At 36.4% G+C, this 25797-nt stretch overlaps 1 protein-coding gene across 8 annotated transcripts in view; it reads left to right on the top strand.

The window, feature by feature from the left end:
* citb (citron rho-interacting serine/threonine kinase b) overlaps positions 1-25797 on the top strand; it is a 58670-nt gene that overhangs the window by 13971 nt on the left and 18902 nt on the right. For all 8 annotated transcript variants that reach the window (XM_084086644.1, XM_084086649.1, XM_084086648.1 and 5 more), the window contains 16 exons: positions 1568-1738; positions 1824-1877; positions 2095-2148; positions 3290-3430; positions 6912-7037; positions 8534-8629; positions 8917-9033; positions 10490-10599; positions 12559-12733; positions 13496-13693; positions 15294-15347; positions 19608-19805; positions 23304-23497; positions 24353-24488; positions 24564-24668; positions 24788-24928. In XM_084086644.1, coding sequence (XP_083942770.1) covers positions 1568-1738; positions 1824-1877; positions 2095-2148; positions 3290-3430; positions 6912-7037; positions 8534-8629; positions 8917-9033; positions 10490-10599; positions 12559-12733; positions 13496-13693; positions 15294-15347; positions 19608-19805; positions 23304-23497; positions 24353-24488; positions 24564-24668; positions 24788-24928 — 2070 coding nt within the window. The remainder of the gene's footprint in view (positions 1-1567; positions 1739-1823; positions 1878-2094; positions 2149-3289; positions 3431-6911; positions 7038-8533; positions 8630-8916; positions 9034-10489; positions 10600-12558; positions 12734-13495; positions 13694-15293; positions 15348-19607; positions 19806-23303; positions 23498-24352; positions 24489-24563; positions 24669-24787; positions 24929-25797) is intronic.

Below are 25797 nucleotides of genomic sequence, written 5' to 3'. Positions count from 1 at the left end.
GGGGGGGGGGGTGGTCACTGTACACTGCATTGTAAGGACGCTAAAGACCGCAGCCTCTACCGCCAGAGCGCCTCTTGAGGCCAGGGGAGTGAGGTTTACACGCACAGCACAACCTTTCCCCACGGTTTATCATCCTTTACTACAATGTTAATAAACAGAGGCAGTTACTGATTGTATCTTCTATGCTTGTCGTGCCGGATTTCCTTTTCCCCTCTAGTTAGCTCAAGGCTTCCATTTATCATAAAATGCCGTAAGACATCTCGTTAGACGATTATGGCTTCGTAACGCATGCGATTTGTGACCTGTAGCTAATGGCTGATGAAAAGACCAGAGCCGATCGGACTCGGACTGGCACACTCACTGCATTCGCCCACTCTCTGCCCTTTCACCCACTCAGCACACTTATTTATCCACTTCTCCGCTCTGCTTTTCATGTGCTGGTCTCTCTCTGTATCACATGGTCGGTTACTCAGACTGATTTCATCTTCTCTCTCCTCTCATGTTCTCACAAGGTCTTCTAATTCGCCTGTTTTATTTGATTCTGCCATTTTGCACAAAACTGTTACTTCACTGGAATCCTTTATACTTTTTGTAATACTCCTCTCCCATATGGGTGATGTCGTGTCTGTTAAAGCTCAAGGATATTAAACTATCACTAAACATATTAAATCCACTCTATAAAGCCTACAGTATAATATTTGATACGAAACATCTAAGGCCTCTAAACTATTAGTTTAGTCAAAACGTTGCTTAAAACCTGTTGCACACAATCTACTACATTGCCTTCTGTCTTCTGATTGATTGTTTATACTTTTTTTTAGCAAGTAAAAGGTTTTTTGATGTGAAATCTGCACTGATGTAACCATAAGAATAACTTTTATATTATCACTGTCAGTAATATTTCAAGATGAACACTTACTAGACTGAAGCAACTCAGGTTTACTTGACTATCCATACATAATTTTTTACAAGATTCATTTTAAAATATGAGTATCAGATATGAGCCAGGCGCTTTTGAGGAAGGTTTATTTGTTCATCTATCAATCAGCATTGCACTGCATTGCATTATACTTTTTAAAACTACAGCTTTGATCATAAAACTAAGCATTTATATCATGTTACTAAGACTTTACATTGGCAGATATATAGTGACGACTGTTATTCATACGCATTTTATCTAAGTATCTGCTGTGCTGTTATAAAGATCTCACAGATCTACATTTCAAGCATCAGAATTTCATCTTATTGGCCATAAAAATATCAGCATTGGCACCAAATTGCATATCTTTGCTCAGTTTGAGTGTCCAATGAGGTTTTTTACAGTGGAAAAAGGTTCATTAGATTATTAAAATGTTCTTTACTTAATAAAAAATGGTTATTTTAAAAAGTGATGCCTGAAAGTTTCTTTGGGGAACCAAAAAATGGTTCTTCTATGGCATTGCAGAGAAAATCTCCTTTATTTTTTAAGAGTGTATGAACTAAATATAGACACATTGTTTCTGTTCTTTCTGATAGACATGGACACAGAGAAACTAAAGTGCTATTTTAACAATTAATGACCCTGCAGGAGTACCACGCTCAGCTGGAGGAAATGCGAGTGTCTATTCGTCAGCTGGAAGAGAACCTGTCCGCCGCTCGCCGTCGCAGTGACCTGTACGAATCTGAGCTGAAAGAGTCCCGTCAGACCAGCGAGGAGCTCAAGAGGAAGGCTGTGGAATACCAGCAGAAGATTCAGAAGGTTCGTTCAACTTCAAAACAAGAACTGTCCAGCTGATGCACGCTAGACGAGGTTTGATCAGTCTGTATTTTTCTGTTTTTTTTAGGCTAAAGAACAAGGCAAAGCTGAGATGGAGGAGCTTCTGACCAAATTACAGAAGGTACATCCAGTCCCACATCACCAATAACAACTCATTATTTCCATTTACCTTTTGCAGACAAACTGTTGAGAAGAGCAACATATTTAGTGCTAGCGTAACCAACAATATAGCATGAACCAGAATGAACCAGTCTGGCCCAGAAATTCATGCTGTTTTTCATCAAATTGCTAATGCAGCTGTTTTTGTATTTAAGCTTCTTTATTTGTAAATGTCTCAGACCAATGCAGAGCAACAAGTGAAGACCGAAGAACTCCAGGAGAAGCTTGCCAAGGTACCGTGTACATTTATTTCCAATTCAGCCCTGCTTGAAGATCTGAAACATTTGTTATGCTGGTTTTAAATTAATATTCGGTAATATTTACTGCATTGACACTATAGCATGAGAACAAAATTTGAACTGAATTGAGCTTGATAATGACACTGACTTCGCAACTTCAACACTGTTATTGAACTGAACTGAATCAACATTGAACTGACTTGAGCTGAATAATTACATTGTTAACTGAATTGAACTCACTGACAGTGAACAGTGACACAGTTAACTAAATTGAGCAGAATAATGATGCTATTACTTTCTGAAGAGCTGCTTTACAGCTGAAATTGAATTTATTGCATAGTTGATGAATTTTATTGGACGTTATTTTCCAGTTTATTCATGTGAAGCTGCTTTGAAACAGTCTGTATTGTATAAAGCACTATAGAAATGTTACTTGACTTTTCATGGATAGATGATCTATGATATCTATGATTGATATTTATAGCGTAACAGTGTCATTTACCGCAGTTACCAGAAATCCACCATAAAAACACAGTGACAATGTTCCCGGTATTACAGAATGGCATATTGGTGTTTATTTTACAACTTTAACTGTATATTTAATTAAGTGATATAATGTTAAAATACCAAGCTACTTGAAATACCAAAATCGATTTATTACATTAAAATGTGATAACCACCATAATAATACAGGTGGTAAAACAGCAAGCCACATGATGAATAATACTGTCCATAAAGCATGGCCAATACTTGTATATAGACATCAGTAATCACACACAAAACACCATCAGAGCAGCTTCAATAAACAATACATGCAATAAACATGAACTACATTACAGAAAATGTAACATGAAACACCATAATGAAATAAAAAGAAACTGCCCTTTTACTGTTTTTCATTTGAAATGATATGGTTTGTTCTTCCAAAAACAATACAATTGACAATATTTTACAGTAAAATTACATGCAAGGCCAAACTTAAACATTAAATGCTCTCGTATATGGTAAAATAATTTACAGTCAAACATTTTTTTCCTGTTTTCGGATTAATATTCAGTCCAAAATGTTTTTACTGTGGCATTTTTAGTCTTTTTCTGTACACATTTTTGACCTAGAAGCTTCCCTTTTCTTCCAGGCCGTGAAGGCGAGCACAGAAGCCACGGATCTCCTGCAGAACGTTCGTCATGCTAAAGAGCGTCTGGAGCGAGACCTGGAGCGCCTGCAGACTAAAGAGGACTCCACCGACAGCCTGCGCAGACGCCTGCGAGAGACTGAGGTCACAGCAACTCCAGCGATCTGACTCAATTAAACAGGCTTTATTTACAAATATCATGATGATTATGATTAGATTAGATTCAACTTTATTATTATTACACAGAGAATAAGTAGGAAACAATTCCTGTAGCTCAAACACTAGTATGTTATGGGTTTGATTCACAGGGAAGACATTCAAAATTGCACAGTACCCCCAAATATGGATCTAATATGGATCGAATACATAATAGATTCCTGTATTGATAACAAATGGCAAACAAGTGGGATCTATAAACAATGAACCAACTCCATGAAATCAGTGGGAGAATAAGTTTCTATCATTGCTTTAAATCGATGGGACCAGATTATTTATACCAGTTGCTGAATAGGCCGTTCCAGAATGACACACAAGTCTTTAATACTAGGAGAAGATCCACCAACATGTTCGTTTTTTCAAAATCCTTTATCCCTGCTGCATATTTTATTAGATGGTGCTGTTTATAACGCCGTGAGAAACTTTTTATACACTTAACACTTTTTAACAAAGTTAAACCAAATATAGTTTTAAGGCCCGTTCACACTAAGAGTGATAACTATAAGATAACTACTATATTAGCATTAAGCTTTGTATCAGTAGAAACCCGGTAGTATTTTCTAATGACCGTGCTTCCCTCCCTCATGTCCCCCTGAGACGAGAGATTTCTGTATTGTGTGTCTGGAAAAAAAACCTCAGATGATGCAAAAATCATCATTTAGTGTCATCAGAGGCTCTTCTGTCCAGAGGCGAGAGACTCCAGCCAGTAGGGGGCGCTCGTCCCGCATGTGTTCAACCCGCCCATAGGGGGATTTCACGATAAAACGCCGTCTTTTCAGTTTCGAGTCGACTAGTAGCCTAGCTGTATCATTTCTCCCGACACTGCCCTCTGTAACCGGTAGGCGTGGCTTGGGAGTGTCCTCTTACGGCAGCGAAGCAAGTGCATTCTGGGAGTTGTTGTCTTTCATCCACATGAGCCAAAAATACATTTTCTGGCTTTTCTCAGTCTAGAAGGCACCAACTTCTAAAATAATTTCACATTTCTACTACATAAATGACCCAATTTAAATACACATTCATCTGTCCAGCGGTGAAATATCCCTTTAAGCACGCTTTTGTCGCCTGCCTCTTTAAATGCTCTGATATAAAAATTTGATATAGTTCTTCCATAAATTTTTCTCATCGTGACAATACTCACAGAAGCTGGCATGGCGTTAAAAACAAACAAACAAACAAACATATATTCTCAAGGAATGCATGGACTGAAAACATTTTTTAGACCTTGAATGCAATGTTTGTCACTTTGGATAAAAGCATCTGCCGAATGCAAAAATGGAAATATAAACAACTCAGTTCATCCATTGCGATCCACTGTTGCTGATGTTTCGCCTAAAACTCACTGCTGATTGGTTCATTGTTGATGAATATTCTGATGTAAATTTCCATTTTAAAGCAACACTAAGTAACTTTTGCTCTCGGGCTCCCCCTACAGTTGGGAAACAGTATTGTCTTCTACTACTGTCGTAAAATCTGTCATGGTTACATGGTTAACACGTGCATTTGTTGACAAGCCGTTACCCAAACTCTGCAGAAGGAGTTCTCACGTCTTGGGCAGACAGCCTGCGTTGCGTGTGAAATGTCTTCAACCCAGGTACAGTGGCATATTTCAGCATGTCATATGAATATAATTTCATGGGTTTTATTTTTTTCAAGCGCCAAAAGATCGCGTAGCTCACGTCAGCCTGCAGTCATTAGGCTAGTTAGCCTACTTCTGACTTTTTTTTTTTGTCTGTTGCTGCTTTGGCCATGGGGCTGTTTACACCTGGCCACTTCATGCGTTTTCTCAGATCGGATAGCTATCTGATATATCAAAACGATTCCATTTACACCTGGTCACATAAATGTGTTTTTGCGAAACGGATTTAAATCCGATCTTCAATTCCCGTGATATATATGCATGTTTATTGGAGTGCACGTCACTGAAAGCAACAGATACGAGCGGCATTTTATTGATCATCAGCTAAAATTTCAAAATCAGAGACCGCAATAAGAGAGAGCAGCAACAGCCCTGGTAAGATCATTTCATTTATTTACTTTTAATGATGATGATTGTGTGATAAGCGTCTGCGACTTACTTTCACTTTGATTTGCGATAGTTTGCACGTTGGCTTGATGAATACATAACTTACTCAGCTGCTCATCTGCGGTGATTCCAGTAGCGTCGTCATATCTGGCTATCACATTACATATAGCCTATAACGCGTGTATTTATTTATTTTTTTAGCATTTTTGGGAGGAGTACAATTTACATATGTGGTTTCAACAACCAGATGCATTTTTACACTTGTCCAGTTTCGTCTGGAATGCGTCTCAGACCTCCTCCTGAAGTGGTTTTGAGCGATCGGTTTCAAATCCGTCTTGAATGCGTTTCGGAGGACATTTACACCTGGTCTTTTCACGATCGGATAGCTATCCGAATTGAGAAAACGCATGAAGTGGCCAGGTGTAAACACCCCCAAAAACATACGCATGAAAGCCGGAAAAACAAACGCTGGTTGGCCTCTCGCGTCCAAATTTGACGAAGTGGTGGGGGAAGTGACGTATGCCGTAAAGCAGTCGAATTTTGTAGTTCTTTTTGTGCTCGGGTAACTACCCGAACCCCGAAGTTACATAGTGCCAGTAAAAGCGATACAGACCCCGTCAGGCTATGGCAGACGTGTCATTCAACCTATTGTAAGTCCATGTACCATCACAAGGGTTTTGGAAATATATTATGAAGGTCGAAAAGTTACATAGTGTTGCTTTAACAATAGATCTAAATATTGTTAATATCTAAACTAAATATTGTTTCAGGACCAAATTCTGATCTACTGTAACTATTAAATGTGATCCTGGATCACGTCACCAGTCTCGAGTCGCACGGGTATATTTGTGGAAATAGCCAACAATACATTGTAAGGGTCAAAATGATCGATTTTTCTTTTATGCCAAAAATCATTAGGATATTAGGTAAAGATCATGTTCCATGAAGATATTTTGTAAATTTCCTACTGTAAATATATAAAACATTTATTGTTGTGAGTGAATGCAGCATAATCGCCAACATAAATGAACAACTTTAAAGGAGATTTTCTCAATGTTTCGATTTTTTTCAACCCTCAGATTCCAGATGTTCAAATAGTTGTATCTCGACCAAATATTGTCCTATCATAACAAACCATACATCAATGCAAAGCTTCTTTATTCAGCTTTCATATGATGTATATATGTATATATCACAAATATGATTTTGTTGGTGCAACTTAATGTATTTATGTTGATTCAGTGATGTAAGTAATATTTCTGACTTGAGTAAAATCAATTAATTTCGTTGTTTTCACACAAAGCACATTTTTTCAGCATAAGCTGCCTGAATAACATGGCAATGCATCATCAGTGTGAGATATTTATTGTTTTTTGGATGGAACAGGATGGCAGGAAAACCCTGGAGAACCAGGTGAAGAGACTGGAGATGGTGGAACGGAGAGAAACTAAACTGAAAGAAGACATTCAGACCAAGTCACAGCAGATCCAACAGATGGCCGATAAAATCATGGTAAGACTGAGACTCCAGCGAGCGCTGAACTCCCGCTGATTTACACATACTGTATCTGAAACACACACACAAACAAACAGGTAAACACTGGAGCGATGAGGACGCCACATGTCGATGAGATGGAGGTGTCACATGCCTGCAGTAAAGCTACTTAATTAAGACGCGTAACACTTATTAGTCACGCGCAATACACCTCCTCAAACACTCGAGGTTGCATTAAACACAGACTTTCTGCTTTTATTCGTTTTTCTTCAACCCTGCTTAGCCTGGCAGTTACACTGCTTCTTTTCCTCAGCTCCCAGCATGCTCTCTGGCCCTGTCACGGCTCCAAAAGTGACAGATTGCAGGAGTGGATCATCTCAGTCTTTGGCCATGATCATGTGTGTCACAATGACGATGTGTTTTAAACCTGATGATTTACATTGTGCGTTACTGATTTTTATGATTTAGTCATGATTAACAAGTGCTTAAAAATGAAATGGAAACCAGTTTTAAATCATTTTCATTTATTGAAATAAATCTGAAATAAAATAAAAAATATTAGATGAAAAACTTAAACTTAAAAAACTGACTATCTATGACTGAAATAATTTTTTTAAAGTTTAATTTAAAATACTACAAAATACCAAACATGATACTCGACAAAATACATTTACAAACTATATTTTGTGTAAAGGTTCAATGAACTGTTCAATAAAAAAAAAAAAGAAGATTTTTCTGACTATTATTTTATGTCAGGCTTAACATGTTGTGTTTGGATAAAGGCATCTGCTACTTACTTTGTCCAGACAACCTTGAAAAATAAAGATTAATAAAAACATAAATATTGGATGAAAAACATCATCTTAAAAAACAACTTTTGAAAATGTGAAATGTGAACTGAAATAAATAAGTTTAAGTAGTAAAATTACTAAAACGGAAATAAAAATAAATTACAGCTAAATAGAAATATTTAAGAATATATAAATTAAAATGACAAACACAACAAATTACTAAAATGGGAAATATTTTTTATTAAATTAAATAATGTAATAAAAATGACAAAAGCACATAACAAAATTACTAAAATAAACAAAAATTTAAATGTAAAATGAAAATATAAAAATTAAAGCTAATTCATAATATTAATAAATACTATTATAGTAATACTAAAATAACACTGCTGATGACTCATTAAGGAAATATGTTAACAATTGAAAAATGACCTATTGTTCATCAGTGAAATTACTTGGAGTCTTTTGCTTTTTTTATTAAGAAATAAAAAAAATACCCTAGTAATCTGTACTCAGATTTACCTTTCTGCAATCAAAAGTTAGAAATCTTTTAAACGTTTCCCATCAAATTCTTCTTAATTCTGCTGTCTACATTAATTTCATGTCTAATTTATAGAATTGTATTTCTCCTTGAAATTTTAGGAGAAACATCTGAGACAAGACAATGCTCACAGTAAATGAAACATAACTGAGACTCGTGAGCAATAAACTGTTTCTCCACAGGAGCTGGAAGAGAACTTGCGTGACACACAGGCGACAGCACAGCGAATGGAAGCACACCTGGAACAGAAGGAAAAGCTTTACGAAGACAAGATCAAGGTCGGGCCAAATGCACACACACACACGCACACACTCTCCTGCTCCTGACAAATATCAGTGATGTTTCACAGAGTCAACAGAGCGGTTTACCTCCATCGTGGCGTTTGCACAGGACTAATATACTCCAGCTTTATTACTCGTTATTAAATTTATAGCGACTGAATAAAAGATCCTGACTTGTGTTTGTCTTTGGATTCAGTTTAAGCTTTTAAAGGCCTCATTTTGAAGGTAGTCTCCGTTCATTTGTCAGGTGTACAGTAATAACCCAGTGCTTGTGTGTTTTGTAGGTGTTGGAGACTCAAATGAAGGCTGATTTGGCTGAGAAGGAATTGCTGGAGTCCAAGCAGAGCGCTTTTGAGGAGGAGGCTCGCGAGCGGGGAAAAGTGATCAGTGACCAGACAGCGGTACCACATGTTATTTCGCTTTTCCTGAGAGCCTAGTGTGTTTTAGTTGGGGGAATGACAAAGTGTGACCTAACACATTAACACTGATCCTTGTGCAAGACATGGGGATCATTCTAAGTGAGCGCTTTCCTTCTAGTAAATCAGTCAATTTACATAAAAGCATCCGCAAAATAACAAATAAGCATGTACTTTACTGAAAAGACCAGCATGGTTTACTGTAATACTACTCTTGTATCGTCACAATACCAAAATTTCTGTAGTCGGTATCAATACCAGATTCACTACAACAGCAAAAACTATTGGAACTATCTAACTTTTTTTTTTAAAATATATATATTTGAAAATAAGTAAATACGTATTTTTTATTTCTAGAGCAAACTTCACAAAGTGCTTTACATCCAAATATAAAAAAGAAAACAAAATAAGAGTTACAGACATTAAACACAAACAATAAAGTAAACAAGTGGATTTTTTGCTGCTTTTTAAAAGTAAGTGTTCTAAAAAATAAAACGAGTTAATAACTCATTATTAGTATGTGCGTCAGGCAGTAATGCCCTGCTTGTTTCTAATCATACAGTAAATAATACATTTAAACCTTTGCATGTAGCGATCAAATATCTTTCTGTTAATTAAACTTTTCTGTTAAAGGTCAAGTGAAAAGTTGGTAATGAAATGAAAAACCCAGAACCGAATTGACTTATTAAACTAATTGGTTCTCTGCACCACTGTTATTTTAGTGTATATCATTGAGATACTATTATAGTTTTTATAGTTTGAATTAGTTTTTATTTTTTCAATTTTAGTTTAAGTTTTTTGTTGTTTTATGTTTTTGTCATTTTTATTAAATATGTCTATATAGTTTGTATTCATTTTTATTTCACTTTTAGTTATTTTAGTACATTGAGTTAAACTAAACGGTTTTCTTTGGAATCTAGCTAAAATACATTTTTTTTATTTTTTTTATTCCAAGTAACATATTTTTCATGGTTTTAGTTTTAGTTAACTATAATAACCTGTAATAATAACTACTAATATTCTAGAAAGGCTGGTATTGTTTACATTTTTATTTACCAGTAATTTTGACAAGACTATACTATATTATACTTGCATGCACGTCCTGATTTTGCAGAGTTTGACGCGTTCCTGGTTGATCCTGGAGCAACATTCCTGTCTGAAAATTGAATCCTAACCATATCCCTAAACCTAACCCTACCCATTGGCCATCCCTAAAATCAGAGGGAAATGATGGTGAATAACACTGATGCAAAAGCACCTAAACCCGGTTGTAAGCCTAAACTTGACATAAACTGTAAACTTGCCCCTCAAATCTGATTGGTTGATTGGAATGTCGATCCAGGAACACATCAGGTTCTGCATACGTGTATAGTACAGTATACATGTTAACCAAGATTTTACTCTGAATGATGTGGTGTAATTTACTCATCAATGACTCTAGACGATCAATGCCATGGAGTCAAAGATGACCAATCTGGAGCAGAGAATCGCTGAGCTGTCCGAGGCCAACAAGCTGGCAGCCAACAGCAGCCTTTACACGCAGAAAAACATGTGAGTTCACATGCATGACACTGTACACTGGAGATGATTCAGTGATATGGGTTAAGATGTTAAATAATGGTGCAAATACCAGTAACTTGACTAGCGCAAACCTTAGTAAATCACCTTGGATGATTCATTTAAATACTCTCCTACCATAAATGTTGTATGCATATATGCTACAAATGCATATTCAATAAGGTCAGCCGCAAAAATTTATTCATTTTTCAGTGCTAATTTTTCCACTGCATGTCTTTAGTAAATCCTGACAGTAGTTTTTTAACGCCAGAAGAGGGTCTGTGCTGTTAGTGCACCTGGCCCTTAATTATTTATTGAATATTTATCTTTTATCATATTGCAGTTGCCTGTTGTTATATAAAAGCAATCAGCCATTCTGCTTCATGCTGTGCCACATAGAGTGGTAAAATACACAGTACTTATATTTTTTATAAGTAGTTTGCACTAGATGTCTGATACAGTCACTTTACTTTTTTGCAACGTTTTTTAGCATTTACATGCCATTCACATGAACGAACCATGGATATTTGTATTTGAAATGGGTGAATGTAAAGGTTAATTTCAGGCTAATGTGCCATGAAGGCAGATTTTCTGGGTTAAGCACAAAGTTAATGAACGATGACCTAGTATTTGCATTATATTAAGGCTTTCATAGCAGCTTCATATTATCTCTGCTGAAAAAGAACAACATAGAGAGTATGTGTTGTGTTTTAGATGCTGGTGTGCTAATGATGTCCCCACCAGGGGTGTGTTTCCCAAAAGCATCGTTAGCCAACTATGGTTGCAAGTTCTGTCGTTATCAGCAAAGTTCAACGAGTCGGTCTTTCCTGAAACCATAGTTCTAACGAACATTCGCAAACAGCATCGCAAAGTTGTGTGTTTGGAACGACAGCTCTCGACCTGTGGTTAGAAGCAGAGTTTCTTGTTTGCATGACATGTGGACTCAATAAATCCTTATCTTGAGCCAAATAAGAAAGCTGACATTCAGTGCAATCTATATCTTTACATAGAATACATAGAAATGTAATTTACGTCTTTTAGTTTGTCAAGAGATTTGAAGTGTCGTTTTTGAAGAGTGCGCATGTGCGTAAGAACGAGCCTATGATTGAATCTGGAAATAAAGCAAAATAGCTGAGAAATAATCCTCAGATGACATGTCTGTAATTTATAGCAAAACATGTAGCATTAATTTGATCTCAAACAGATTCATTAAAAGTAGTTATTACTCCACCACCTGCGTGACATCATTAACCAACATGGTTGAACGACCAATTTGTGACAGTGTGGTTTTGGGAAACATTCGTGACTAGCTAGTTGATTTCTTCAATGATGCATCGTACTATGGTAGTGAAGCAGCGAATTACGTTGTTGTACGGGAAACGCACCCCAGACTAGCTTAAAGGAACACGCCGACTTTTTGGGACTTTAGCTTATTCACCGTATCCCCCAGAGTTAGATAAGTCCATACATACCCTTCTCATCAGCCGTAACTCTGTCTGACGCACCCACCAGCAGTATGCTAGCTGGAGCCATTTACCTCCAGTCTTTGTGCTAAGCTAGGCTAGCGGTGGGTGCGTCAGACAGGGTTACGGCACGCACGGAGATGAGAAGGGATGCGGTGAATAAGCTAAAGTCCCAAAAAGTCGGCGTGTTCCTTTAACCAGCAGGACTTCCATGGTTAACCAGCTTTACTAGGTTTTAGAAACCCTAATGAAAGCTGATTTGACTACAAAGGAAGTGCATGAAGCCTGTGAAAGATGCACAGTGATCAGCATTGATGGTTGACAGGCTTGTAGAAAAGCACTGAACCGCAATGGAAGGTCAAGGGCAACATGGTTAGATTAACTCGGCTGACCTGGTGTGGAGATGATGTGTTGCTGGTTAACCAAAACACAGCTGAGTTTCCAGCAGCTAGGGGGATTTCTCCTAGAAGTCTTGTTTATGATCTTTTAGGAAAGCCCAAGAGGAGATGATATCTGAACTCAGGCAGCAGAAGTTCTATCTGGAATCTCAGGCTGGGAAACTGGAGGCCCAGAATGCAAAGCTGGAGGAACATCTGGAGAAGCTGACACAACAGGAACAGGCTAACAAGAGTAGAGTGCTGGAACTAGAGGCCCGACTCAGAGAGGTGAGAATTATGAACCATATTTCAGCCCAATATCAAAATAATAATAATAATACATTTTATTTATAATGCGATTTTCTTACACCCAAAGCGTTAACAGAGTAAAAGACAAATAATACAATATAAAACAATATATACACAGTGTTCGAATTATACCGTGAGCTTCGGGGGGTACAGCTATTTCGACTGATGACGTCACTCTCCATAATCTATATGCGAAATTCCCTGAATATTAGTGCAGATTCCCTCTTGTTAAGACATTAAGAATGAAATTGCACTAAATGATAAATCGCCTTTAACATTTTGTTAAATATATCAGCACTCATACCTTAATTACCTGTCTCTTTTGTCCTACTTACTGTTCTTTTACCACCAAATTTGTTTTAATTTGTTGATTTAAATAAAGTACATGCTGTATCAGTTGCCAATGAGCTCGTGGCTCAGCCTTCAAATACTTGGTCAGCATTTGCTGTAGCAGTTTCAGTGCTCTTTCAGAAACCCTCCACCTTCCCCAGCTCCACCTGTATACAGTAGATCTGCTACGGGTAATTCATGTACGCTATATTGTACAGCCGCAGCATGTCTTACTTGCTCATAGCAGCGCGTTGTGTATGTGTTGGCAGCAGCAGCGTAGCAGATCTATTCCGCCAAGACCAAACATATCAACATTGTCATGACCGGAATATAATTACTAATTGATTTTGGGGTGAAATGTGCCCTGGGCGTGTTTTCCTTAGGTTCACCCATAACTCTGTTCCTCCACAGATGGGTCTGGAGCACGAGGAGCAGAAGCTGGAGATCAAGAGGCAGGTGTCGGAGCTCACGCTGTCACTGCAGGAGAGAGAAGCTCAGATCAGCAGCCTGCAGACGGCACGTCACGCCCTGGAGAACCAGCTTCATCAGGCCAAGACCGAGCTGGAGGAGACGACCGCAGAGGCCGAGGAGGAGATCACCGTCCTCAGGGTGAGGGCTGACATCGTGATCAATCAACCAGGAGGAACATCTCCTTCCTCACGCAGAATTTAATCGGAGTGTCAAAAGTTAAGACTGAGGTTTACTGAGATCTGCAGTGTAGCATAGTGCAGTTTAAAATGTCTTTATTGCATAATCAAAGATTTTAACATCATAACAGTTATTAATTAATAGGATGTAGTTATATAAATATATACTTTTTGTTAGTAGCTTAACATTCAGGTAACTACTTATCAAAAGGGTAGATTGTTTTTGCATTAGATACATTAAATAGCTTGGCAAAAAAATATTTGTTTTTCTTGAAGTAGCTTAATGGTGGTTAGTTTTAAATTTTTAACTATGTAAAACCTGACATTTGAAATAAAAGTTAAAAAAATAAGCTTTTTTCCCCTTTTAAAAAAAATGGAACCGTTTATCGAAACTTTAGACAAAAAAAAGAGTTTGCATTTGTGTTTTTTTCTTGAGTATCATATTTAATGCATCAGGCTTTTATGGCTCATATAGTCTCATGGAGCTCAGACTCGAGGAGGAAAAACACCTCAGTTTTATTCAGAGGCTCAAAACTGAGGAAAAAATATTTTGGATTTTGGTGCAGATGCTGATATTTATATGATGTTTTAAAAAGTAAGATGACATTTTAATGCTTGTAATGTAAATCACTGAGATCTTTATCAGCAGATACTTACATAAAATGCATATAAATATCAGTCGTCTCTCTATATATCTCTCTCTTAGTAAGATGATATTTAAATGCTTAGTTTTATGATCAATCTCTGTAGTTTTAAGGCATATAATGCAATTAATGATTGAGATATGAACAAATAAACCTTCCTCAAAAGCCCGAAGATTATCTTTGATACTCATATTTAAACATGATTTTTCAAAGAAATTATGTAAATAAATCTAAGTTAAGTGTTCATCTTGAAATATTACTGAAAATATAAAAGTTATTCTTATGTTTACTTCATATAAATCAGTGTAGATTTCACAGCATAAAGACACGTGAACCACGAGCTTAAAGTGGACATTTTTACAATTATACTAAAAGATTTTACTTATAGCTTAAACTATTAATCAGACAACAGAAGGCATGAAGTAGATTTTGTGCAATGTCTATAATTTAGAGGCCATAGAAATGTGCGTATCAAATATGGCACAGTAGGCTTTATAGGGTTAAGTAACATAAGTAAGATTGACTGTAATTTAACCAAGTGGTTTGTAGCTTGACAAGCTAAAGTTTCAAACTCGCTTCTGAAGGAGCAGCAGTTGATATTATCTATATTACTTCACACCATCATATTGCCGACTCCGCTCATCTCCTATATATGTCTCATGGTAGTGAATAATCATGTGTTTCTATAGAATCTCATTGTGCTCCTCATCTTCAGTGTGCTGTAAACATCTTCCCACGCTCCTCTGCGGTACACGCTCGCACCCAGTCGCTCTCATGCATGACATCACACCCGTCATGACACTCGAGTTCACTGCACAGCGCTCTGCTCAAACACACTTTACTGCAGAACTCTCTGCCAGAGTGTGCACTTCTTGCAAACATGCCGATTTTCACTCTCACTTTGTTTCTTTTTTTAAGGCCCATCGGGATGAAATCCAGCGGAAGTTTGATGCCCTGCGTGACAGCTGTGCGGTATGCAAATGAGCTTTTCTCTGTATTTGACTCATCAAATGTGACAGCATCTGACCCACATCCGTTTAACCTGTACAGGCAGAATATGCATCAGAACAGGAACTAAATCACTGAATAAAAAAGTAATTTTTTCCCCACAAAATCAAGATTTTAGTTGGTAACTTTTTATTTCAATATCCCATTTAGACATTCTACTGACTATAAGTAACTTTGCAACTACACGTCAACTTATTCTACTCACCTAACAGTCTTTTAATACTCTAATGAGAGTTAGTTGACATGTACAGTTGCAAAGTGTGTAGAATGTCTAAAGTGGACAAAATAAGGTGTAACCGTTTTAAAGTTCGGTAAACTATCGTTCAAAACTTTGAGGCTGTAAGATTTTTAAAATGTTTTTAAATAAGCCTCTTCTGCTTACTAAGGCATTTTTTTTTATCAGAAATACTGTAAAACATACAATTGTATTATATTGTGAATTATTATTATTATTATGTAAAATAACTGCTTTCTATTTGTATGTTTTGTAAAATGTAATTTATTCCTGTGATCAAAGCTGAATTTTCAGCATCATTACTCCAGTCTTCTGTGTCACATGATCCTTCAGAAATCACTCTAATGATAAGAAAGCTCAAAAGAACAGCATTTATTTGAAATAAAAATCATTTTGTAACATCTTTTTACTATCACTTTTAATCAATTTAACGCATCCTTGCCAATTAAAAGTATTAATTCCTTTAAAAAAAATATATTATATAATGACCTCAAGCTTTTGATATGCATCATTTAGTCAAGTCCCCCCCCCCCCCCAGTTCAATTAATAAAAATAATCTCTGAACACAAATAATCTCTTAATTAAAACCGGTTAATAAAAAGCAGAATGTATTGTATGATATTTATAAAAGAATCATTTAAAATAGTTGTAGATGAAGTATAGCATGTCACACTGTTGTTGATATCATGTCAAGCAACCCATATATCATGGTATTTAACAATTACTATATTAATATATCATGTTATTTTAAGCCCCCCCCCCCCCCCCCCCCCAAATAAGAAAAAAACAGTTAGTGGAAAATAATGGCGTGCATCATTATCAAATGCATCTGTTTTCAGACCTCCAGAAAGTTGTTGATGTCAGGAAGAGGTGCTTTTGTTTGCTTTGCCCCTGGAGTGTGTTTGATTATTATCAAGCTCAGAGCATCTCTGCCCTACTTTCACTGTCCACCCACACTCAAGCTGTTTGAGCATCTCCCATGCGATATTCTCACCCGGCCCAGCGCTCATCTCCTCTTCTGCGCCGAGGCCTGAGATTACATTTCTCCTTCATCACACCTTTGCAATTGTAACTGGAGCTCAGATGAACTTCTAAACTTGGAAATGAGAATTTCATTGGCTTAAATTAAAATGAAAACATAGGGGCTTGTTTTGATAAAACGGGAAACTATTACTGTTGCTCATACTTCTGGTTAAGGGTAATAGTTATTCTCAGTGTTGAAGTTTCTGAAGCTTTGCTGTGAGTCTCAGACAGGAGAGCAGCGTTTGCTCTTCCATGTGTCTTTCGTAAGCTCTTATAATCCCAGCCCCTGGGTGACGGCTTCTTTCCGCTAAACATGCTTTGATCTTCTCAATTTTTGAGCTGTATTTTGTACAGTAAGTGTATGAAATAATATTGTATTCCTATGCACTTTTGTTTGTTTACTAAAGGCATATTAAATGCATGTGCATCACTGAAAACAGGGTGTTTTTTTAACACCTTAATTTTTTTTTCTTTTTACCATAGATGGCACAAAATCCATTTAATGAGTGAATATGCTCTTCTTAATTAAGTCAATTAATCTAAATATCAATATTGGTGAGATTTAGAACTTGTATGATATTTATAAAATAATAATTTAAAATAGTTTTAGATGAAGTATAGAATGTCACACTGTTGTCAAGCAACCCATATATCACCAATGTCAAGCAACCCATATATCATGGTATTGAATGATTACTATATTAATATATCAAGTTAGTTTTAGAACTTATATTATTAAACTAATATTATAAACTTATATTATAAACTTATATACTAGAACTTATATTTTACTAAAATGTACAGGCTAACTGAGGGAAATCCTTCAATGGAATTCTTAAATCAATTTTTTAAACAAAAGAACAAAATAATTTTTAAATCTGTTAGTCCGACAAAATGGCAGATAATATCTACAAGTAGAAGGAACTTGAAAACATTCGGCAATGGATGGCACATTTGCTGATACATAATCACGTCATTTTTACTCAGAAGTTGCTAGTAAATTTCACAATTAATTACAAAGAAATGGAAAGTAACAAAATTAATTAAACATGAAATTTTAAAGTAGAAAGACTGAAATAGTATTTTCTTATAAAACATAATGCAATACTATTTGTTTTAATTACTACAAAAAACTTAAAACAATTTATACTGTGCTAAACTTAAATATTGCTTTTTAGGTTTCATTTTTTTCTTTATTTTTATTTTAGATAATAGTTTTAGTGCTTAAATTTAAACTTATTTCAGTTTAATGCCAAGGCAACATTTCTAATTTTCAACTAATATATATATATTTTTTTATTATTATTATTATTTTTTTTTTATTATTATTATTTTTATTTATTTATTTTTATTTTATTTTATTTTTTATTATTATTATTATTTTTTATTATTTATTATTATTTTTTTTATTTTTTTTAAAACTGGTTTTAATAGTTTTAGTTCATGATAATAACCCTGCATAAGGGAGGCATCTTTCCCATCTCATCCTATTACTTTTCTAATCTATCAGATTTCCACTTGAACATTATTATAAAACGCCTCTCAGAAGAAGACAGACAGATGCATTTTGGGATTTAGTAGGTGAACCTAAACACAGGCTAAATACACTAGAGTAGGGTAAAAAGTGTGTTTCTGGTCAGTAAAGTGGGTCAGTGTGTGTGAGCGTGGCGCTGTGCCTTTAACAGTAATGACAGTAATAATGAGTTCAGAATCCTCCTCCGCACCAGAGGAGTGTTTGGCACCGCTGCTCTCCTTGGCGTGCGTCAACACACTTGACCAGCACTGCAATTTCATGCAAACCTGCATCCCTTCTGTTTGTCAGATGGAAGTGTTCTGAAGCGAGAAAACGCTTCTAAAAATGGTTTTAGTCGAAGCAGGGTTTCTGATAAAGTTCAGAGTCACTCTGCATCATGCTTGGAGTGATGTTAAAGTCTTTAAGAACATTTCTGACAGGATTAAATACACGCCGGTTACACTGCAGGGGTTTTTAGGACAGGACTGTCAAGAGCGACAGGGAGACATTAGGAAGAAAGATGGTGAATGGCATCAGGATATGATCACGCTGTGCTAACAGTTTGTTAGCACACATACCTCTAACATTTTTTGTGAGATGGACCACTTTGCAACTTATCTTTATTCTTAGCATGTAAAAATGTTTGAAAACTTCATCATTCTGTAAAAAGTTTGTAAGATTTTATATTGTTGTTGAAATAAGTTGTGCATTTATTAGCAAGGCTGTAAAATCATAATATTGTGAAATATTATTAGAATTTAAAATAGCTGTTTTCTATTTGAATATATTATAAAATGTAATTTATTCCTGTGATCAAAGCTGAATTTTCAGCATCATTACTCCAGTCTTCAGTGTCACATGATCCTTCAGAAATCATTCTAATATGATGATTTGATGCTCAAGAAACATTTCTCATTATTATCAGTTGTGCTGCTTCATATTTCTGTGGAAACCATGATGCATTTTGTTTTCCAGGATACTTTGATGAATAGAAAGTTCAAAAGTACAGCATTTATTTGTAATAGAATCTTTTGTAACATTATAAATGTCTTTACTGTCACTTTTGATCAATTTCAATGCATCCTTTCGGTATAAAAGTATTAGTTTCTTTGTAGAAAAATGTCTTACTTTTGAACAGTAGTTCAAGTAGTGTGTGTGTCCTATATATATACAGTGCATTCTTATCCCAAATCGTCACTTAATCGTCACTTTCTGACATTCGTCAATATCTGACGCACAAAGCACCCTTTAGCGTCCATATGAGACGCATAACCCTACCACATACCTAAACCTACCCATAACCGAAGCGTCTCATATGGACGCTAAAGGGTGCTTTGTGCGTCAGATATTGACGAATGTCAGAAAGTGACGATTAAGTGACGATTTGGGATGAGAATGCGTTGATATATAACATATAATTCCATCAGTGTGTTTTTTCTTGCACCTGCATCAGGTGATCACGGACCTGGAGGAGCAGTTGACGCAGCTCACGCAGGAGAACGCAGACCTCAACCGGCAGAACTTCTACCTGTCCAAACAGCTGGACGAGGCGACGGACGAGAACGAGGAGAGACTGCAGCTCAAGCAGGACCTGGAGCGCCTGCGCCGCGAGGTGTCCGACCGAGAGATGCACCTCAACAACCAGAAACAGGTGGAGTGAACACACACACACACACACACACACACACAACTCCCATCAGACGCGGCGGGAGAGAGATGAGGATGAATTTAAGAGCGTTTAAACTGATGATGCTCAATCTAAGAGGATGTTTAGCTGTCATTAGCATCTCAAAAGTGACATAAAGGGGCGTAATGTAAGAATTTAAATGAAGTTCAAAACGTTGGTTTGGGAGGAGCCTAAACATACAGTCCTGTCGATCATCATTACGAGCGTACTCTATAAGCAGGGGGGGGGGGTAACTAGTGAACACGTTAAAGGGCTAAAAGTTCATTGTTCATACTGCAACTCAGTCCAAAATGATAATTTGTTAAAACTTTCATTTTAGTTATTCTGTTATTTAGTAATAATATTTTATCTTTTCTCCTTATTACTTCAGCAAGCCAATTTTTTGATCACTGCATAGGCATCGACATGTACGGAAGCTTGTTTCTGCCACAGAATAAAAAATATAAAAAAGGATCATTTTTATCTCAAAATTCTGATTTTTTTTCCTCACAATTTTGCGAGTTTACATCTCGCAATTCTGACTTTTTATCTCAGAATTGTGAGATATAAACTCTGAGGAAGAAAGTCAGTCTTTTTTTCCTTAGAATTGGACTTTATAACTTTATATGCGAGTTTATATCTCACAATTCTGACTTTATATCTCGCAATTCTGATGATGTAAACTCGCAATTGTGAGATAAAAAGTCGCAATTATCTTTTAAAATTGTTTTTTTCTGTGGCGAAAGCAAGCTTCCATAGCCATGCAAACGTACACTACTTTTGAAAAGTCAGAGTCAGACTTTTCAAGACTGTTTTCAAGAGTCAGTGAGATAAAAAAAAAAAATCAATACTTTTATTCTGCAAAGATGCATTAAATTGATCAAAAGCAACAGATTAAAGGTATGTATAATGTTACACACGATTTCAATTTCAAATAAATGCCGTTCTTTTGCACTTTTCAACACTGATGATAATCAGAAATGTTTCTTGAGCATCAAATGAGCATATTCAAATGATGCTGGAAATTCAGCTTTGATCAAAGAATTTAAATTACATCTTATAATATATTCACATAGAAAACAGTTACATTAAATTGTAATAATATTTCACAATATTACAGTTTTTACTGTATTTTTAATCAAATAAATGCAGCCTTAGTGAGCAAAAGAGACATTAAAAATTCTTACTCATCCCAAATTTAGAATGGTTGTTAGTATGTGATCATGAACTTATTTTTGATGTCCAAAAAGTTTATTTGCACTCTATATTTTCAGTTTAGTAAGCTCTTTTTTTTCTGGGAGATAAAGGTTGTTAAAGTTTGTGGTACCGGTATATGATAATTTTTCGTTCTTGAAAAGTGATGACACATCAAATAAACAGCAAATCACAGCTGTCCTCCTCAGAGCTAAAACAAAGCTGTTTAATAAACTGGAAAACGATGCTCGCAGGTTCTATTGTATTGCATGATGATGGCGCAGCTTGATGAGAGTTGTGTGTGTGTGTGTGTGCGGTGATGTATGCGCGTGGGACGCATGTGTAGGTGTGCAGTCCTCGCTGTTGTATAACAGGAGCGGATGGTAATCATAGATGCTGGTAGGAGGCAGAGATGTGTCATATTCACTCGCTGCTCCTCTGCCCTGCCAGCGTTGGACTTCACAGGGGCAAAAGCACGCAGGCTATATTTGGAGACTCTCTCTTTCTCTTTCGGTCCTGTGTCTTTGTGAAACGTGGTAATATCCAGTCCTGCCACTGAGATGCACTTGCAAGCACATCTGCCGGATGCGAGACACCCTCGAGCCCCTGCCGGGAATCAATTCCGATTGGCAGCGACTCTGAATTCCGGATCTGCTAATGAAAGTCAAAAAGGAAAAATCTGCTGCTTCCTTTCCGGATCTATCAGCATAATTTCGGCTTCACATCCTGCAGTTCCTCAGATCCTGTCTGTCGGTTTGCAGGAGATGTATTGAATAAGTTATCGCTGATCTGTATTGTTTTATAAAGGTTATAAGCATAAAAGAAATCGGGAAATATTTGGTCATTTTAAAATGGTAATTTCCAGGAAAAATCTTAAAACTTAATAAAATAAAAAAAACTCTTAAAAAAAGGGAATTTCTATAATGAAAATAAATTGAAATAAAAAGAAAAAAAATTATACGATTTATTTAAATAAACGTATTTAACTTATAAAATGTTATTATTCAGCGCTGTGATGACAAAAAAAAAATCATCCAGTAATTATGAACAACTACAAAAGCCATGGAAAATTTGCCTGAGTAACATTATAAGTGTCGTAGAAACCTGGAAATATCTGGTAACTTTAAAAAAAAAAAACTCGTAAAAAAAAGGGAACTTCTATAATGAAAATAAATTTTAAAAAATAAAAATAATAATAATACAATATTATAAAATGTTATATACTTATAAAATACTCATCTACTAATAAATGTTTTATCTGCTACACATTAACTATGTTTACATGTGCACTAATACTGTGATTTTATTATTTTTACAATAATCAGAGGAAGGACATAATTGCAGTGAGATGTTTACATGACATAAACAACCCTCTTCACTCCCGTTTACATGACATTTTCATTATTCTGATTATTTTAATTTGACCGCCATTCTTCACAACACAAATGATGAACTCACACTGTAGGTGTGCTGCTGGCCACTGTTTCAATCCACTTATTATACGTCAAATGCAAAACACATTTCTATGGATGTATTGGATATTATTCAGCGCCGTGATGACAAAAAAAAATCATCCAGTAATTATGAACAGCTACAAAAGCCATGGAAAATTAAATGATTGCTGTTTGAGTAACATTATAAGTGTCATAGAAACCTGGAAATATCTGGTAACTTTAAAATTGTTCTTTCCAGGCCTGGAAAAAAGTCTTGGAAATTAATAAAATCTTTAGAAAATCATAGAAAACTTCTATAATGAAAATAAATGTAAGGAAAATTAAATAAAATGTATTTCATTTAAATATATATTTTTTTATGAACAACTGGAAAAGACATTTTTATGATTACTGTTGTGAGTGTATGTGTAAGAGTGTGTGTGTGTGTGAGAGAGAGAGAGAGAGAGAGAGAGAGGAGAGAGAGAGAGAGAGAGAGAGAGAGAGAGAGAGAGAGAGAGAGAGAGAGTGTGTGTGTGAGAGAGAGAGAGAGAGAGAGAGAGAGTGTATGTGTGTGTGTGGCCTGGTAAACCCTACATTATGGGAACAAAATGAGATGGCAATATCCAAAATAAATCCTTGGCCTTGTGGGGACATTTTTGGTCCCCATGAGGAAAACAGCTTATAATAAATCAAAAGTGATGTTTTTTGAAAATGTAAAAAATGCAGAAAGTTTTCTGTTAGGGGTCGGGTTAGTGTAAGGGGAGATAATATACAGTTTGTCCTGTACACAAATCATTGTGTCTATGGAAAGTCCCTATAAAACATGGAAACCCAACGTGTGTGTGTGTGTGTGTAGAACATCGAGACGCTGAAGACGACATGTACAATGCTGGAGGAGCAGGTGCTGGAGCTGGAGACACTAAACGATGAGCTCCTGGAGAAGGAGAGACAGTGGGAGAACTGGAGATCTGCCCTGGACGAGGAGAAGAACCAGGCCGAGCGCAGAACCAGAGACATACAGAGACAACTGGACAACGAGAAGCAGAACAGGTACAGAAACACACACACACACACACACACACAACTGGACAATGTCAGAGCCGTGGTCTAGCAGTTAGTTGAAGTCTGGCTAGAAAGCTCAAAATTAAAAAAAGAGTAATCAAATGTCTCAAAGTTTTTTAAATTTTATAATAATAAATAATTGATAAATAATAAATCAAGTTAATTAGCATAAAACAAATATAAAATATATAAAAATATATACTTGTGTATTTTTTATTATAAATAGTTGCTATATATTATATTATTATATAAAATCTGTTGTTTTTACTAAACAATTATATTATTATTTTTAATACAATGAAAACGGCAAACTAAGATATAAGAAACTTAAATTTTAATAGTATGCAATTAATGTTAACAGATAGTTATAATTAATGTCATAGCTTAAACTAAAATAATGACATTTTTATCATTTATTAATGCAAAAATAAATAAATGCATATATTTAATGCAAATATATATATTTTTTCATCGTATGTGTTTAATGTTTATGTTTATAAAATATTTATAAAATATTTTTTTAATGTTTCCATTGTAGATTGCTGTTAAACACAATAAATCCTTTGAGATGTAATGGAAATGACATTTATTGGTTCAGAAAAATGACAGAATTCTCCTGTGAAATATTTATGTAACTGTTGGGCATAATCAGTGTAGAAAATAAACTAGTAAGCGAGTAAAAATAGTTTATTTTCTGAACGTCCACAGGGCCAGAAGTACTCATAGTTATATAAGAGTTACATAATGAACGTTAAGTATAGAGATAACAGAAACACTGAGGTAAGAGACGTACTGTGGCGCTCGAACGCTTCACTGTTTGATAACTTCTCTCTCGTTCTCCAGACTCCGTGCAGAGCAGCGCAATTCTGAGTCTCGTCAGACAGTCGAACTCGCCGTGAAAGAACATAAAGCTGAAATCCTGGCCCTGCAACAGGCCCTGAAAGACCAGAAACTCAAAGCTGAAGGTCTTTCTGACACCGTAAGTGTGGGTCACTGTGGATAAAAGCATCTGCTGAATGACTGCAAGCATGCATACTCACTCTGTGTTCATCAGCTGGGCGATCTGGAGAAGAAACACGCCATGCTGGAGATGAACGCGCGCAGCCTGCAGCAGAAGCTGGAGAGCGAACGAGAACTCAAACAGAGGCTCATGGACGAGGTGCCTCACTTTACTAGCACGCAAAACACGTATTTACCAGATAAATAAATTGATTTGAGCTGAAATGATCAAGCCGTGTAATCGTGCATCCATGTCATGCTGTGACTTTATTTTCTCAGCAAGCGAAACTGCAGCAGCAGCTGGACATGCAGAAGAGCCACATCTTCAGACTGACTCAAGGACTTCAGGACGCGCTGGACCAGACCGACCTTCTGAAGACTGAGCGAACAGACCTGGAGTACCAGCTGGAAAACATACAGGTGCACATACACATGTACTCTTCAAAATAAAGGCTCTTTATGGGCATTGATGGTTCCATGACGAACCTTTCATACTCATGGAAACTTTCCATTCCACAAAAAGATCAGTGTTTCTCAACTGGTGGGTCGCAAGACAGTTTTGAGTGGGTCACAAAGTGTGTAGTCAAAGAAACAACAAATGTAATTCTAAGGGCCCTATCTTACACCCGGCGCAATGCAGCGCCAAGCGCGACACAAGTGTGTTTTGCTAGTTTCAGCCCGACACAGTTATCATTTTCACGTCCTGCGCCACGTTGTTTAAATAGCAAATGCATTTGCATCCATCTGTGCACCCATGTGCTGGTCTGAGAACGAGGTGTGTGTTCTGGCGCATTGTTGGAGTGTTGCTATTTTGAGGCAACAGAAATAGACTGAGCCATTGACCAATTGAAACCTGCTCTAAAGTCAATGGCAAATATTTTTTTTTGTTATTTAAAGAGCGCGTTAGTAATGTGCGCCTATAGGCGGGTCCACAATGCGCATACGCACAGCAGCACACAAACATGCCAAATATTTAAAATAAAAGGATTACAATGTAAAAGATTATTATTGTGCACATGAAGATATGGTGGAATCCGGCTTGTCCCGTAGATGTTCTGCTTGCGCGCTTTAAGCTCGTGCACGAGCAGATCTGTTTGCGCTCTGGAGACGGCTTCGGTCTTTCCACTATCAAATTCTGTCATGTAAACAGCGAATCCGCCATGGCGTGATTACATTTTTCGTCTTCAAACTAAACTTCGGTCTCCAGCTGACAAAGTTTAAATCCCGTCTGTCTAGCTCTCTTCCTATAATGTTCACTCATCGGGTTAGTAAGTGTAGAGAAGACGGTC

Source organism: Abramis brama (assembly GCF_963993115.1).
Source record: "Abramis brama genome assembly, chromosome: 16".
Taxonomy (NCBI): domain Eukaryota; kingdom Metazoa; phylum Chordata; class Actinopteri; order Cypriniformes; family Leuciscidae; genus Abramis; species Abramis brama.
Note: the sequence above shows the minus strand (reverse complement) of the source record. Positions and strands in the feature narration are given on the sequence as shown.